The sequence below is a fragment of the Plecotus auritus genome, assembly GCF_963455305.1.
Source record: "Plecotus auritus genome assembly, chromosome: 6".
NCBI classification, from domain to species: Eukaryota; Metazoa; Chordata; class Mammalia; order Chiroptera; family Vespertilionidae; genus Plecotus; species Plecotus auritus.
This window is the reverse complement of record NC_137773.1, coordinates 71,058,286-71,075,126: the sequence shown is the minus strand read 5'-3', so window position 1 is coordinate 71,075,126 and position 16,841 is coordinate 71,058,286. Positions and strand designations below refer to the sequence as shown.

At 37.7% G+C, this 16,841-nt stretch overlaps 1 protein-coding gene across 2 annotated transcripts in view; it reads left to right on the top strand.

Moving 5' to 3' along the window:
* SPOCK3 (SPARC (osteonectin), cwcv and kazal like domains proteoglycan 3) overlaps positions 1-16,841 on the top strand; it is a 349,276-nt gene that overhangs the window by 316,459 nt on the left and 15,976 nt on the right. For both annotated transcript variants that reach the window (XM_080674967.1, XM_080674968.1), the window contains exon 8: positions 14,869-15,090. In XM_080674967.1, coding sequence (XP_080531093.1) covers positions 14,869-15,090 — 222 coding nt within the window. The remainder of the gene's footprint in view (positions 1-14,868; positions 15,091-16,841) is intronic.

Here is a 16,841-nt window from a genome sequence, read left to right as displayed (position 1 = left end):
GGGCATTTTCAATTACACACTGAAAATTAAATTTATTAACAAGAGTTATATGAATCTGGTATGATTCTTTCATTATCTATTCAGGGGAGAAGAACCTTTTTTCTGCCAAAGGCCATTTGGATATTTATAATGTCATTCTTGGTCCATACAAAATTATCAACTTAAAAATTAACACAAAATATTTGGTAAAAAAATTTTAATTAACTCACCCATAATGCTTTGGCAGGGCCAGGCCAGATGATTTCGGGGGCCTTATACGGCCTGTGGGCTGGATGTTCCTCACCCCTGATCTATATAATCTCCCCAGAAGTTTTTGTTTTAATTCCTTGGACATCAGACATGCAAATTGAAATAGAGAGCTTGTTATGAATAATTTCGTGAACTTTGCGTTTTTCAAAAAAGAAACCTGTTAATATGATTTTATTTCCAAAAAATATTTATTACATATTTAACGCTTATAAAAGAAATAAATTAAAACGTGCTTAATTTTAGGGCACTCTCAAAGATTGAAGCATTTGACTTAAAATAGGACAAGAGGAAGAAGGCAATAATCATGAGCAGCATCTTGTAGCTAACAAAGAAAGTCCCAAGTATGTTTCCTTTGCTTATTGTGACATGACCCATCCACTCTCACTTTCAGTTCTCAAATATCAGCTTCTAAAAAAAGTCATAAGATGGCACACTCATCCATAATCTACATTTCCTAAAATGTCTCATTTGTTTTCTTCTCATCAAGGAATTTTTATACAATTTCCACTTTTTGTATTTATGTATTGAATAGTTCTGTTTTACATCATCATTGTTTTTGTTTATTTATTTTATTTACTAGATGCCTGGTGCACGAAATTTGTGCACACGTCGGGGGTGGGGGTCCATCAGCCTGGCCTGTGCCCTCTTGCAGTCCGGGAGCCCTCAGGGGATGTCCGACTGATGGCTTAGGCCCGCTAAGGTCGGACATCCTTAGCGTTGCCATGGAGGCAGGAGAGGCTCACTCCAGCTGTGAGCCCAGCTTCTGGCTTCACTACACTACTCTGATGGGAACGCACTGACCACCAGGGGGCAGTGCCTGTGTTGAGCATCTGCACCCTGGTGTTCAGTGCACATCATAGCAACCGGTCATTCCGCCATTCGGCCAATTTGCATATTAGCCTTTTATTATATAGGATTTTTCCATCACCATTTATTCATCCTCTTATACCCTCTTTCATCTATACCCACCTCTTCTCCCCCGCCCAAAATCTCTACACCGTTGTCTACGTCCATGAGTTCTTTCTCTCTCTCGCTTGCTTGTTCTCTTTTGCTCTATCCCTTTGTTTTTGTGATTAAAAAGGTATTCCTCACTGGTGGACTATTTTAATTTCTACATTGTTTACAATTTCATTTTAAACATTTACTTGTGCTTTACCTCACCTTGTGGTGTGAGGTAGGGATCTAGTGTTATTATTTTTCCCTCAAGTAGTTGATCAAATGTACCAGAACTGCTTACTTAATAATCCTCATTCTATTGCTAATTTAATTCTTTTTTAAAAAGTACTTTATTGTTTAAATATTACATATAGTATTATATATGTCTCCCTTTTCCCCCATTGACCTCTCCCCAGCCACCCCCACTCCCCAGCACATGCCCTCACCCCCTTAGTGTCTGTGTTCATTGGTTATGCTTATATGCATGCATATAAGTCCTTTGGTTGATCTCTTACCCACCCACCTCCCTGCCTTCCCTCTGAAGTTTGATGGTCTGTTTGATGTTTCTATGTCTCTGGATCTACTTTTGTTCATCAGTTTATGTTGTTCATTATAATCCACAAATGAGTAAAATCATGTGATATTTATTCGCTTAGCATAATGCTCTCCATGTCCATCCATGCTGTTGTGAATGGTAAGAGTTCAATTATGCTATCACCAGTGGACATAATTATCTCTAAATGTGTAGTGACTATGTATGTGTTTCTTCCCACAACATTCAGAAAGAAATGGTAGTATTTTCCCTATCGTGTAGGAGTGTTTCTCAGGTTTGTCTTCAGAATTATTGATTATATTTTTGGCAGGTATTAATTTTTTGATGCCTTGAGAGTAAGCAAGTGAGATGCCTGATCTTAGTTAATAAATTATATTTATACTTTTTTATACAAACATATCTGGAATTGGACAAAAGTTTGTTCCAGACCCTTACATTTTGGTTTTTTTAAATTAATGTCTATACCTCTCCAACCAATTCTCATCCTTGAATATTTACTCTCAAATGTATCCTTTGAACTTGAGTTCAGAAAAATAATCCTTCCCATACTTGGAGACAGATAAAATGAGAGCTTGTGTAAACATTCAGCACAGTGCCTATTTAATTTTACACATTCATAAATATTATTTCCCTTTCCAGCTTTTTCTTGTAAGAAATGAGACATTCTTAATATAATGGGTTTAATTACAAGAAACTCCTTGAGAGAGGAATATTTTTGGAGAAAAAAAGAAAAAGTGAGTACAGGATTCCTTATACTCTCCTTGAAGAAGTCAGAGGCCAACTAAGAGTAAATTTCCAAAAGGAAGTTATCCATTAGAACACATAAGACAAATACCTGGAAGAGAGATAGCAAACTCACTCAACTCCTCAAATGGGTACACCCTCTGAGTGAATCTTCTCCTGACATAATCATATTTAATGTATAAACCAGCCTTCTAATGTTATATTCCACATCTCCTTTTTATTCTTATTTTTCCTTTGTAGCAATTCTCATTGTCTACCATAGTGATAATCTACTTGTTCATTTTGTTTGTTTTTCTCTCTCACACACCATCTGTCTTCCTCTCCATCTCTTTCTCTTTTCCTCCCTACTTCCCTCCACACTCTAAATTTAATGAATGCAGAGGTCTTTATTCACCACTGTATCACTGAACTATACTATAGTTTGACACAGTATTCATTCAATAAAAATGAGTAGAATTAATGAACAGATGAAGCAAAGAAGCAGTGAAAATACTACATCGTTTGCATATACCATAATTTAACCAATCAGTTATTTCTCTCGGAATGATTATTTACTATTTCAATTATTTTCTACATGACAATCAATTCTGCAGTTACTTGATATGCTTTTATTTCCATGAGAACGATTCCATACAATGGAAGTAATAGGTCAAAATATGCATGAATTTCAAATTATAAATGATAATAAATATTGCCAAGCTTTTTTGCAAAAAGTTCAGGGCATTTTTGAGTTTTAACAGGTAAGCATGAGAATTAACTTTAGTCTTCACCACTGCCATTTAAAAAAAAGTTCTTTTTAACTTTTCCATTCTTGTGAGCATTTTATTATATGTTGTTAATTTAATTTGTATTTGTTTTATTAGTGATGAGATTGAACACAATAAGTATATGCTGTACCATTATAACCTGTATACCTTGATATATTTTGTTTCATTGTTTAAATCTCCAAAAGTTAAAGAACAAATATTTTACGTAGGGTTTTTTTCTGTGTGTTTTTTATGGTTGTGGTTGAGTCTCTTTGTGTCTGACCTTTGGAAAAGGTATTGTATTAATTTTCTTTTTGGAAAGCACAATCACATGCAATCATATGCAAAATCCTCAGATTAACAGTCTGGCTCAGATTAAGATAATGTCTTATTTTTGCTTTCCTATACACCAAATGCTCTCCCCAGTCAGAGAAAATGATAGAATTACTTATACCCCCAGGGTGAATGAATATAGTCTAATTTCTTTCCAAGACATTGCTCACTTTATGTCTTGCTGTCTTCACATTGAGAGAAAGATTGCTTTTGGAATCCGATGGCTTAAAGACAATGTACTATTTTAATGCAATTAGGAGCCTTCTAGGACAACACCTTTTGAAAACAAAGATTTATAAAATCAGAAGATAAATTTCATTTTCTTATGTCAAGTAATAAAAAGAAAGATACAGATCATTGCTTATTTAGTTTGTTCTAATCATTGAGACATCTGGCATTTTCTTCTTTTATGAGGTAGACAAAATAACTCTCTATAATAACATTTCATTATACACTTAGTATTACTTACATATTCTCTTATATTTGATTTTAAAATTTTGCCAAATTATGTATTCACTAGTGGCCCAGTGCATGAAATTTGTGCACAGGAGAGGGTGTCCTTCAGCCTGGCCTGCACCCTCTCTAATCCAGGACATCCCTCTCACAATCCAGGACCGCTGGCTCCTAACCACTCACCTGCCTACCAGCTGATCCCCCTAACTGCTCTCCCCTGTCAGCCTGATCCCCCTAACTGCCCTCCCCTGCTGGCCTGATCCCCCTAACTGCTTTCCCCTGCCGACCTGATCACCCCTAAATGCCTCTGCCTTGGCCCTGCCACCATGTCTTTGTCTGGAAGGACATCTGGTCTAATTAATGTATTACCCTTTTATTAGTATAGATAGATGCCTGGTGCATGGGTGGGGGCCAGCTGGTCTGCCCTGAAGGGAGTCCCAGATCAGGGTGGGGGTCCCCACTGGGGGCGGTGCTGGCCTGGGTGAGGGGCTGGGACAGTTTGCAGGCCAGCCACGCCCCCATCGGAGTGAGGGTGTCTGCTGGTGGGTGTGGCCGGCCTGGGTGAGGGGCTGAGGGCCATTGGGGCCAGTATGCAGGCTGGCCAAGCCCCCGGCTTTGTCCAGAAGGACATCCAGAAGGTCTCCCAGTCTAATTAGCATATTACTCTTTTATTAGTATAGATATTTAGCTAAATTAATGTCATCCTATATAAATTGAAACTATAATTATAAAATAAAGATAGTAAGTGAATAATATATTATAATACAATTGTTTTGTTACATTATTCTGTCCTGGGAGATTATCTAGTGGATTCACTAGACACCAAACCTTTGATGAACCTCTAGTCTTTAGGAACTATATTATCCCAAATAGAAGGAGTTACTATTAGCATTGGCAATCTTGAAATCATTAACAAATAGCTTGATTCTCACAGGATATGTGAAATGTTGTAAATTTTATTATATTCTGTTTTCAACAAAAGAAATTTCTTATTTTCAAAATATAGCTATGCAGGGTGTTCAGCACACATTTCACCAGTAATTTGCATTATTAGAACCTAGTCAAAGTGAAACCCTCTCCCGCCAAAAAGACAACAATATGTATTTTTTTTAAATCTGTGCAGGAAAAAACATACATTTTTGTAATATAGACATATATTTCTCTTTTTAAAAAATATTTTTTATTGATTTCAGAGAGGAAGGGAGAGAGAAAGAGATAGAAACATCAATGATGAGAGAGAATCATTGATCAGCTGCCTTCTGCATGCCCACACTAGAGATCAAACCTGCAACCCAGGCATATGCCCTGACCAGGAATTGAACCCTGAACTCCTGGTTTATAGGTCTATGCTCAACCACTGAGCAACACAGGCTGAGCACATATGTTTCATATGTATTCAATCATTTATAATGTAAGCATTATTTCTATTGAAGTTTACTCCATTATCTGTTGAATAACTAACAACCTGGAAGGTAAGTATTATAGGTGTCTTAAAAGCATCAAGAAATGACAGCTAAAACAAAGGAGAAAATATAAACAAAAAGGAAATCAAATAGCTCAAAATCATTACATAACATGAGACAAAAAATTAATAGCCTGATATATGGTTTTGCAATCTTAATTCATTCTCATACATATATTCACATAAACATTTATTTTAATATTTTAATCTTTATATTTTCTCACTACATATTTCTGTTTTGGTCTCAGAGTTCTTAGTTTGTGTTCCTTAAGAAAAATCTCTCTCAAAAAAAGATTGACCTGGATAATATTCTAATGTATATATTTTTGCACTTGTTGGTATGAGATATGAATATTACAACTGATTAGATTTTCTTACTAAATTTAAATAAAATCTTTGAATTATTTAATTCCCATTTATTCTTTGCATTTTTTGTTTGTTCCGTACATATTTTTTTCATGGTTCCTTCTGTTATTTATTTCTACTGTAATTCTGTTATGTTCTGATACCATACTTTGTATGCTTTCACTTCTTTCAAATTTGTGAAGGTCAGCTTTATGCCTCAGAATAGGTTTCATATGCACTTGAAAGGAACGTGTATTATTATTCTGTTATAATTTGTTGGAGTGTTTTATAAATGTAAATTATTTCAAGTTTATTGGCAATGTTTTTCCCATCTTCTATACCCTTGCTGTTTTTCTGTCTACTTCTTTTATTGACTGTCTACAGATTAGTGTTGAAGTCTCCAGCTACAATTGGGAATTTGTCTATATCTATGTTTGGTTCTATCAGTTTGCTGTTTTCTTCTCATGCAACTTGAAGCTTCATTTTAAATACATACAGTTCAGGTTATCATTATGTAATGTTCCTTTTAATCTTGAAGTTAAATATATTATTAGTATAGTCAGTCTGGCTTTCTTCCCATAAGCATTTGCATGGTATATTTTTTTCAATCTATTAATTTCAACCTACTATGCCATTTGATTTAAAATGGTTTCCTTCAAGACAATATATAGTTTCTTCTTGTTTTTTAATCCACCCCTTATTTTTTTCATATTTTTATTGATATGCTCAGATAATTTACATTTATATAAGTATTGATGTGATTTAACGGCAATCTACCTTTTTGGTAGTTGTTTTGTTTTTTATCATTGCTTTGCCCATTTTTCTGTCTTATAATGTCTTATTTCAGACAAATTAAGTATATTTATGGTTATTGCATTGCTTTTGTACAAAATGTTCCTGGCAGGTTCAAAAAAGGTATGGTTTTGTAGATTATTCAAAATTTTCTTATTTTTAGTGTGGAGCAATACTTGTTTTAGCTTTCTATTTCCTAGGTGAAAGCAAGGAGTCCTTGTCTTCATTCCTAATGAATATTTTCACTGGATATAGATTTTTGAAAAAAATTTTTTTGTCTTTTTCATCATTTAAAGATATCATTCAACTCTTCCTGGCCTCTAAATTTTCAGATAAGATGACAAACTGTAGTTGAATCTGATGTGCCATCTCTTCCTGCTCATTTCAAGTTTGGTGTTTATCTTTAGTTCTTAAGAATTTGGTTAGGAAGTCCTTCCCTTGTATATTTTTCTTGACATTTGTTGCATATCTTCAAACTATAAATTTAGATATAAGTAAAATTTCTACCATTATTTTCTCAAATTATTTTTTCTGAACCATCTTTTCATTCTCTTCTGGGGCTTGACCTGTGTATTGTACTCTTTTATATTATCTAGCAATTCCCTGAGGCTCTGCTGTTGTGGTTTTTCCCCTTACTTTCCTTAACTTAAACAATTGCAATTTTTCTAGTGATATCATATATATATATATATATATATATATATATATATATATATATATATATATATACTAGAGGCCCAGTGCACGAAATTTGTGCACAGGAGGTTGTGTCCCTCAGTCCAGCCTGTACCCTCTCCAATCTGGGACCCCTCGAGGGATGTTCGACTGCCCGTTTAGGCCTGATACTGGTAGGATCGGGCCTAAGTGGGCAGTCAGACATCCTTCTCACAATCCAGGACTGCTGGCTCCCAACTGCTTGCCTGCCTGCCTTACTGATTGCCCTTAACCACTTCTGCCTGCCAGCCTGATCACCCCCTAACCACTCCCCTGCCAGCCTGATTGATGCCTAACTGCTCCCCTGCCAGCCTGTTTGCCCCTAACTGCCCTCCCCTGCAGGCCTGGTCCCCCACAAACTGCTCTCCTCTGCAGGCCTAGGTCCCCCACAACGGCCCTTCCCTGCCGGCCCAGTCGCCCCCAACTTCCCTCCTCTGCCAGCCTGTTTGCCCCTAACTGCCCTCCCCTGCAGGCTTAATTGGCCACAACTGCCCTCCCTTGCAGGCCTGGTCCCTCCCAACTGCTTTCCCCTGCTGGCCATCTTGTGGTGGCCATCTTGTGTCCACATCGGGGCAGCCATCTTTGACCACAAGGGGGCAGCCATCTTGTGTGTTGGAGTGATGGTCAATCTGCATATTACTCTTTTATTAGATAGGATATATATTCTCTCTCTCTCTCTCTCTCTCTCTCTCTCTCTCTCTATATATATATATATATATATATATATATCCTATCTAATAAAAGAGTAATATGCAAATTGACCATCACTCCAACACACAAGATGGTTGCCCCCATGTGGTCACAAGATGGCCACCACAAGATGGCCAGCAGGGTAGGGCAGTTGGGAGGGACCAGGCCTGCAAGGGAGGGCAGTTGTGGGCGATCAAGCCTGCAGGGGAGGGCAGTTAGGGGGGACCAGGCCAGCAGAGGAGGGAAGTTGGGGGCAACTGGGCCTTCAGGGAAGGGCAGTTGTGGGGGACCCAGGCCTGCAGGGGAGAGGAGTTGGGGGTGACCAGGCCTTCAGGGGAGGACAGTTAAGGGGGGACCAGGCCTGCAGGGGAGGGTAGTTAGGGGGGACAAGGCCTGCAGGGGAGGGCAGTTGGGGGGGACCAGGCCTGCAGGGAAGGGCAGTTGGGGGTGACCAGGCCTGCAGGGGAGGGCAATTAGGAGCAATCAGACTAGCAGGGGAGCAGTTAGGCATCAATCATGCTGGCAGGGGAGTGGTTAGGGCAGGGGTGGGCAAACTTTTTGACTCGAGGGCCACAATGGGTTCTTAAACAGGACCGGAGGGCCAGAACAAAAGCATGGATGGAGTGTTTGTGTGAACTAATATAAATTCAAAGTAAAGGAGCGGAGGGGAGAGCAAGATAACCCTCTGCTCTTCGGCTCTGCGGGCCAGATAGAACAGCCGAACAGGCCGGATCCGGCCTGCAGGCCATAGTTTGCCCACGGCTGGGTTAGGGGGTGATCAGGCTGGCAGGCAGAAGCAGTTAGGGGCAATCAGGAAGGCAGGCAGGCGAGCAGTCAGGAGCCAGCAGTCCTGGATTCTTGAGAGGGATGTCTGACTGCCCGTTTAGGCCCAATCCTACTGGGATCAGGCCTAAACGGGCAGTCGGACATCCCTCGAGGGGTCCCAGATTGGAGAGGGTGCAGGCTGAGCTGAGGGACACACCCTCCCATGCACAAATTTCATGCACCGGGCCGCTAGTATATATATATGGGCTGCTTTATTATTTTGTTCTTCAATTTTCATTTAGTTCTTTCTTGTCATTTTTATTTCTCTACTTAGAGTTCCTATCATTGCACTTATTACAAGCATATTTTCATTTCCTTCAATGAGATAGCTATTTTAATTGTTTTAAAATTCTGCCTATTTCCTACAACTGGGTCATCTCAGATTTGTTCCTATTGGATTGTTTCTTATGAATATGTCCCATTTTTCTGGTGCTTCATATGTCTTATAATGATGGATGGTGTCCCAGATGTTATGAATATTAAAATGTGGGGTACTTTGTTCTGTTACTTTAATCCAGTGAGAGGCATTTTTGTTGTTGTTGTTTTGTTTTGTTTGTACCACATGCTCATTCTTTTGGGCTCAAAATGAAAATTATACTTCTTGGGTGCCAGCCCTAATCAGTTCAGAATTATAATTTCGAGGACGTGATCTGAGTCTACAATGTTACATGGGTGGTTAATTGGTCATCAAAATCTAGAGCAGACAATAATTGGTTTTTGGACTTCTTTCCTTCATGGATTTCTCCCTCATTCTTCAGTGGTTGTGTACAATTTTCTAAGTGTCCAGGTTATAATGTGTGCATTCTTTATTTACCAGGGTCCCTACTCTTTTTTGCCATGCCAACTCTATCTATCCTTAGACTAAAAAGTGAAAAATGGGAATTCATTCCATATAATTCCCCTCCATCAGAAAAGTGCTTGCTTCTTATTCACTCTTCTTTTTCTGTGTTTGTTGTTGTTGTTTTGTTTTGTGGTTTTTTTGTTTTGTTTTTTAATTATGTGCAGAATTTAAAGATTCATAGGTAGGAGTTACTCATCCAGTACTGGAAGCGGAATATAAAATAACTACTTAAATGACAAATTAAAAAGAGGATTTTTGTCTTCTTTGTCTCTCTTTGTCTACAAGACCTGTGAACCTAGTACTTTACTTTCATTACCTATTCCTGTTTATACCTTTTTCTCACCAAATATTACAATACCTTTTTATTTTTATTTTTTGAGGGTAGGGAAGAATTACAGTAAAATTTAAAATATTAAATATTCATAATTAAGGCTAATCCTTGAGTCATTTTGAATATATTTTGACAGTTTCTGCTGTCATTTAAATGATTTTTACATCAAGTTTTTAATCTTAGTTATGCTAATATATCTGCCATTTAAGTAAATACAATTGTTAAAATAGACTTTCTATTTCTTAGGATTAGGAAGTGAACAGTTATGTGCCTAATTCTAGAAGAGAAAAAAAACAACTTATTTTCTGCAATCAAATAACCTATGAGAGAATGTGGAGAGATTTTTCAGTGATAAAGACTGTGTGTTTGATAGCTTCTGTACCAATATGAGATTCCCTATATTTGCTATTTCTTTTACCTGGAATGTGCTGCCCCATATTCTCTGATTACTCATAGTTTTACTTTTATATTTCTGCTCAACTACCCTGTTTTTAGAGATAGTGAGGAGGGCATAGTTCTGAAGATGGCCCTTCCAAATTCCTGGTCCCTGGTTATTCAAACAAACATTGTTCTAGATACTAGTGTGAAGGAATTTTGGAGATGGAGGTCAGTTGCCCTTAAAATATGGGCAAAGGAGAATCTAAAAGAATAAAGGTTGCAAAGATGCCAACAGATTTGTGAAGAGAGTTTCTTTGGAAAAAAACTGCTTTGATTTCACCACTCCTCTAAGAAGAGATGAGTGTGTTTTCCCTCGTTTCTAATTGAGGGAGAGATTTTTACAGACCACTCCGAGTTTTACATGTGCTCCCAGACAAGCATTATGGCAAATCTAAGAGGCAATAGTAGCCATGATCTGTTCACTTGTTTGGTTTCAAAGCAACGGAAAGTTATGGCTCTTTGGCATTGTATGTCCAGGCAAGAAATACAAGAATGGTTACTGTGGGCAATATTTGAGCCATATGAATGAGAACCAGTGTAAATTCTGCCCAAGAAGGCCATTGGAATAGTGAATATGCCCTGGCAGTATAATTGACTCACCAGATATCCAGAAACTAACTAAGAGGTGTGGTCAGCCAGAGGAAAATATCACATATCACAGGAAATACAGTGGAAGTGTGAGTGCTCTGGGAACCCACTGCTTGTGATTAGTGTCGGAAGCGGGGGCAGTCTTATGGAATCTGCAATAATCTCCAGGACATAGTGTCAGAATTGAATTAAATTGCCCCAACAGGTGTGACTCAGTGGTTGAGCATCAATCCATGAAACAAGAGGTTACTAGTTCAATTCCCAGTCAGGGCACAGGTCTGGGTTGTAGGCTCGATTCCCAGTAGAGGGGTGCAGGAGGCACCCGATCAATGATGTTTCTCTCTCATCAATGTTTCTCTCTCTCCCTCTCCCTTCTTCTCTCTCTAAAAATCAATAAAAACATATTTAAAAAGGATTGAATTAAATTGTAGGAGACCCTTTGTTATCCATAGGGAATTGGAGAATTGCTTGGTGAGGAAAAACAGTACATTTATGCTACAAGTATTACACACAGAGAACAAATTTCTCTTTAAAAGAAATGAGATTTTTTTCTCATTTTTAATCACTTAAAAAACTGGTAAGCTGTTTAGAGCAAACATCATAATGGAGTATTGTGGGGTTTACAACATATGGAGAATTAAAATGGATAACACTAACAGCAGAAAATGTGAGACAATTTAAATATACTTGGTAACTTTCTTATAGCATATGTGAAGTGGTATAATGTTATTTGCAGGTAGAGTATGATAATAGTGTATACTGTAAACCCTAAGGCAAACACAAAAATAAAATACATACAGTTAACAAACTATATTAGTTTCCTAATTCTGATATAACAGATCACCCCAAAGTTTAGTGGCCAAAGCAACACAAATTTATTATTTTTCAGTTCTGTAGGTCAGTGGTCCAACACAGGTTTCACCACACTGGAAGCAAGGCATCTGGAGGGCATAAGCCTTCCTGCAGGCTGTAGGAAAGGATCTACATCTTACTAGTAGATCAGTTGTATTGTTGACAAAGTTCAGGTCCTTGCAGTTATAGGAATGAGGTCCCTGTTTCCTTGCTGGTTATAAACTGAAAGCTATTCTCAGCTTATAGACATCACCCCTATTTCTAGGCTTCTGGTTCCCTTCTGTCTTCAATGAAATTTGGAGGTGGGGGGAGTCTTAATTCTGTCTGACTATTGGTGTGGAAAATTCTTTACTTTTAAGATTTATGTGATTTGATTGGGCCTATCTAGATAATCCACAATAATCTTCTATTATTAAGGCCAGCTGATTAGCAACTATAATTTCAGCCACAATCTTAATTGTCTTTATATTTTCATTGTATTGCGTATAGTGACTATGATAGCATTATCCACAAACTCTTAAAGTCACCAAATAGTATTTATTAGCTCTAAAAGTTCAAGATAAGACCAGGTAAACCTTTTTTCCCCCAATTAATTTTATTTTTGGAGCATCGACAGGATCATATTGAAAGTTTAAATTTAATTTAAAATATAAAAATAATTTTATTTCTAGTCCTTTTCTGTTACTTATTCTGGTGACCCTTATAACACAATTTTATGTATGTCATTCAAATAACATAAATTCACTGTACTTTTTATTTTCAAGGCAACATAGATCATGCTTTAAAAATCTTTATATTGTCTAGATATGGACATTAAAGCTGAGTTATATTGAATAACTTAACCTAGTAAGATAGCAATAGAACAGGGGCAAGTTTCCCAAATTCATATCAGATACTTTGACATTCTTGATCTAAAACATTATGACATTTCATCAAATTGATCCTTCAGCAGACATGTGCTTTATGAAAATGTAATATCCCTTTAGTATAAAGGGCAAAATCTTAGTTCTATTGTGTCTAACATTTATTAAATATCTGTGAATGTCCTGTTTTAAGAAATATTCTTTTTTGTTGATGCTTCGGTTGTAAGATAAGTTCTCCTCAAAGTAGAGCTACAAAAATTATTGAAAGATAACAGTACTTTTCTTTCACACTATAATTGACAAAAATAAGAAGGAAGAATGTGTTGAAACCACAAATTATGTTTACAAGATATATCATACAAGCTGGGCAAAGATAATTTTAAAGTTTAGGTTTTAAAGATTGATGATCAGTCATAATAAACTCAAGCACTTGTGAATATATGATACACATGGCTATTCCTGTCACTCCCTATGGCATCCCAGCTTCCACACTTGCCCTCATATTATACACAAGACAGAGATTGTCAATTTAAAGTAAAAGTCATATCATGTCACTCTCTGCTTTTAATATTTTAATCATTCTTCATTGTTCTGAGTAGTCAGTCCAGAGTGGTGGCTTGAATCTAAGGCTCTATTACCTCTCCTCTGATTCTCCATCACTTGTCTCTAAACAGGAAACACTGGTTGGTGAATCCCTATCTGGTGGCCTTCTGCTCACTTTCTCTGAGCATTACCTTACATCTCATCTACCCCAACACAGAGTGAGCCTTCAGACTTCGGTGGAATCCCAGGGCAGTCTTTGCCTTTGGTCTGCATGGCCATACTCCAACTATCATGCTCCTTTGGCAATAACAGGACTAGTGGAAAGTAGATACACAGATATGCAGCTGGAAATCAGATGCCCATCTCTCCTTCTTGCAGACACTGTAGACTTTATCAGGATTCTCTTAGAGTTCTCCAGGCTAAGTTTTGGAAGACAAACCAGTTGAGTTCTCCATTCCAGTAAGTAGGTAAAGGGAGAAGATAGCCTCCCTTCACTAACTCTGAATGTTTACTAAAAGATAATGGCTCTTCTCTCTTCTTTCCATAGCTTATATTCATAAAGGCTTGTGTAGCACCCTAAAGCTTCTCCATTGCCCTGAAAATTGGATTGGGAGAGAGGGAGTGATTTAGATGCACTCCAGAAATCTCTTACCAAAAACTCAGTTTCTTTGAATGGTTATGCAAAATTTAGTATATTTGTTTTCTACAGGTTGCTTTCTTCATGCAATCCCTAAGAATATGACAACTTCTGGTAGAAATAGTTTTAACCAATACCTCAACCCATGCTATTTTAAAAGTGAGCTCCAAGGGAATAGGGCCTTATCTAGATTTTTTAACCCGGTATTTCCAGAACCCAGGCAGAACCTGGCAAGGAAATAGGAAATGAGCAACTTATGTTTGCCATTGCTTTGTTTGAGTGGGGGAATTCTGTTTTTATTATACAAACAATCTTAAATTAAAAATGAAAACAATGAAAATAAATCAGATTTTTTTTTTCTCTGTGCTTTTATGAAAATGTCACAAATGGCCGAAACCGGTTTGGCTCAGTGGATAGAGCGTCGCCCTGTGGACTGAAGGGTCCTGGGTTCGATTCCGGTCAAGGGCATGTACCTTGGTTGCGGGCACATCCCCAGTGGGAGGTGTGCAGGAGGCAGCTGATCGATGTTTCTCTCTCATTGATGTTTCTAGCTCTCTATCCCTCTCCCCTCCTCTCTGTAAAATATCAATAAAATATATATAAAAAAAGAAAATGTCACAAATACCTTTTACCTTATCCCCATTGCCTAGCATGGTGGTGCACAGATAGAAAGCAGTAAATATATTCAGAATACACAAATACATTCCAAAAAGGTAGTGAAAATTTTAATTTGTCAAGTCCACAAATTTAAGTTTTAATCCCAATAATCTAAAAATGATAAATAGGATTCAAACATTAAATGTGAAATAACTATAACTTTCTTTGCAATTATTCTTACATCGTACCCTACACAAACAATTATGTTACTTTATTTTGCTTCCTGCTGATGGGGACTTTCAGCTATAACTAATCATTTTCTGTCTTTGCCATTAGGATTTGATACCAGTATTTTGCCAATTTGCAAGGATTCACTTGGCTGGATGTTTAACAGACTTGACACAAACTATGACCTGCTACTGGACCAGTCAGAGCTGGGGAGCATCTACCTTGATAAGAATGAACAGTGTACAAAGGCATTCTTCAATTCTTGTGACACATACAAGGACAGTTTGATATCTAACAATGAATGGTGCTACTGCTTCCAGAGACAGCAAGGTAAAAGATGAGACACCTACCAATGTAGATAGTTGACCTGCATGTCAAATTTTATCTATTCCTTCATGATTAAAAAAAGTGCATTTTATATTCCATTCATTTCAGTAGATGCTTTTCTGATTAGAGTATTTAATAAAAAGAGCAAATAAGAAGCATGTTGAGCAATATAATTCTGCTAGGGATGCAAAACATGCTAAATAAGATGAAAAATAGTAACTAATATTTATATTAATATATGTCATTATAGTTTCCATTATAAACTACCAAGAATCACATAGAGATATGAGAACATAGATATTGAAAGTAATCATCCCTGACCGGTTTGGCTCAGTGGACTCAAGTGTCCCAGGTTCCGGTCAGGGGCATGTACCTTGGTTGTGGGCACATCCCCAGTGGGGGTGTGCAGGAGGCAGCTGATTGAGGTTTCTCTCTCATCGATGTTTCTGGCTTTCTATCCCTCTCCCTTCCTCTCTGTAAAAAATCAATAAAATATATTTTTTAAAAAAAGTAATCCGTACAATTAATTTGCTATCTACATTGCCCACAGTATAAAATAAATGGTTTTTATCACTCTACTATAGAGTTTTAATGTTCTATTTTGTGATCTGGTTAAATGAGTTGAGTGAATCACAGAATTTATCATAAAGTTATTTTTACTCATCTAATTTTTAAATGACTTAGTCTTCCAAACTCTCAAAATCACTTAGCTTCATAAAAATCCACTAGCAAAGAAAGTGTCTTGATTCTCTGGAAGAAATGAAATAACCTGAACAATTGGAATGATGCTAGTTCTTTATTTCTTTTTATTCAGAAATATTAATATAATGCAAAATTGGAGTCATGCTTATATGCTCAGTTGACTAATAATTATAATTATGTATATAAGGGAAAGAGATCCCAAAAACTCATGATAAAGTTTGGGGAAATGTAAAGATATAATGATATGTATACTTTGGAGCTAATTTAATAAAAACAGACTGATAATTTATCTGAAGTGATATACCTGCTATTGTTACTGCTTTTTAAAATTCTTGACAGCTAATAGAATGAATAAATTACTTTAAATTATATTAATGATTCTCCGTTTTTCATATGAGAAACTAACACATTATATAGAGTATTTTACTATATCAATTACTTTTTCATATATCAGTAATCCTATATAATAAAAGGCTAATATGCAAATCGACTGAACAGTGGAACGACCTGTCACTATGATGCGCACTGACCACCAGGGGGCAGACTCTCAACACAGGAGCTGCCCCCTGGTGGTCAGTGTGCTCCCACAGGGGGAGCGCTGCTAGGCCAGAAGCCGGGCTCATGGCTGGCGAGCTCAGCGACAGTGGCGGGAGCCTCTCCCGCCTTTGAGGCAGCACTAAGGAGCAGCAAGCCCGGCTTCTGGCTGAGTGGTGCTAACACAGGAGGAGTGCAGCTCAGCCAGGAACCAGGCTCACAGCTGGTGAGCACAGCGGTGGTAGCAGGAGCCTCTCCCACCTCCACAGCAGCACTAAGGACCCCTTAGGGGATGTCCACCTGCAGGCTTAGGCCTATGCGGGGATGGGCCTAAGCCAGCAGGCAGACATCCTCTGATGGGTCCTGGACTCAAGAGGGCACAGGCCAGGCTGAGGGACCCTCCCTTTCCCCCTCCCCCCCAGTGCATGAATGTCATGCACCGGGCCTCTAGTAGTTTAATAAGTAGAGGTAAAATGATTATCAATAAATGAATTACCAGTGGGTCAACAGCAGGGTTT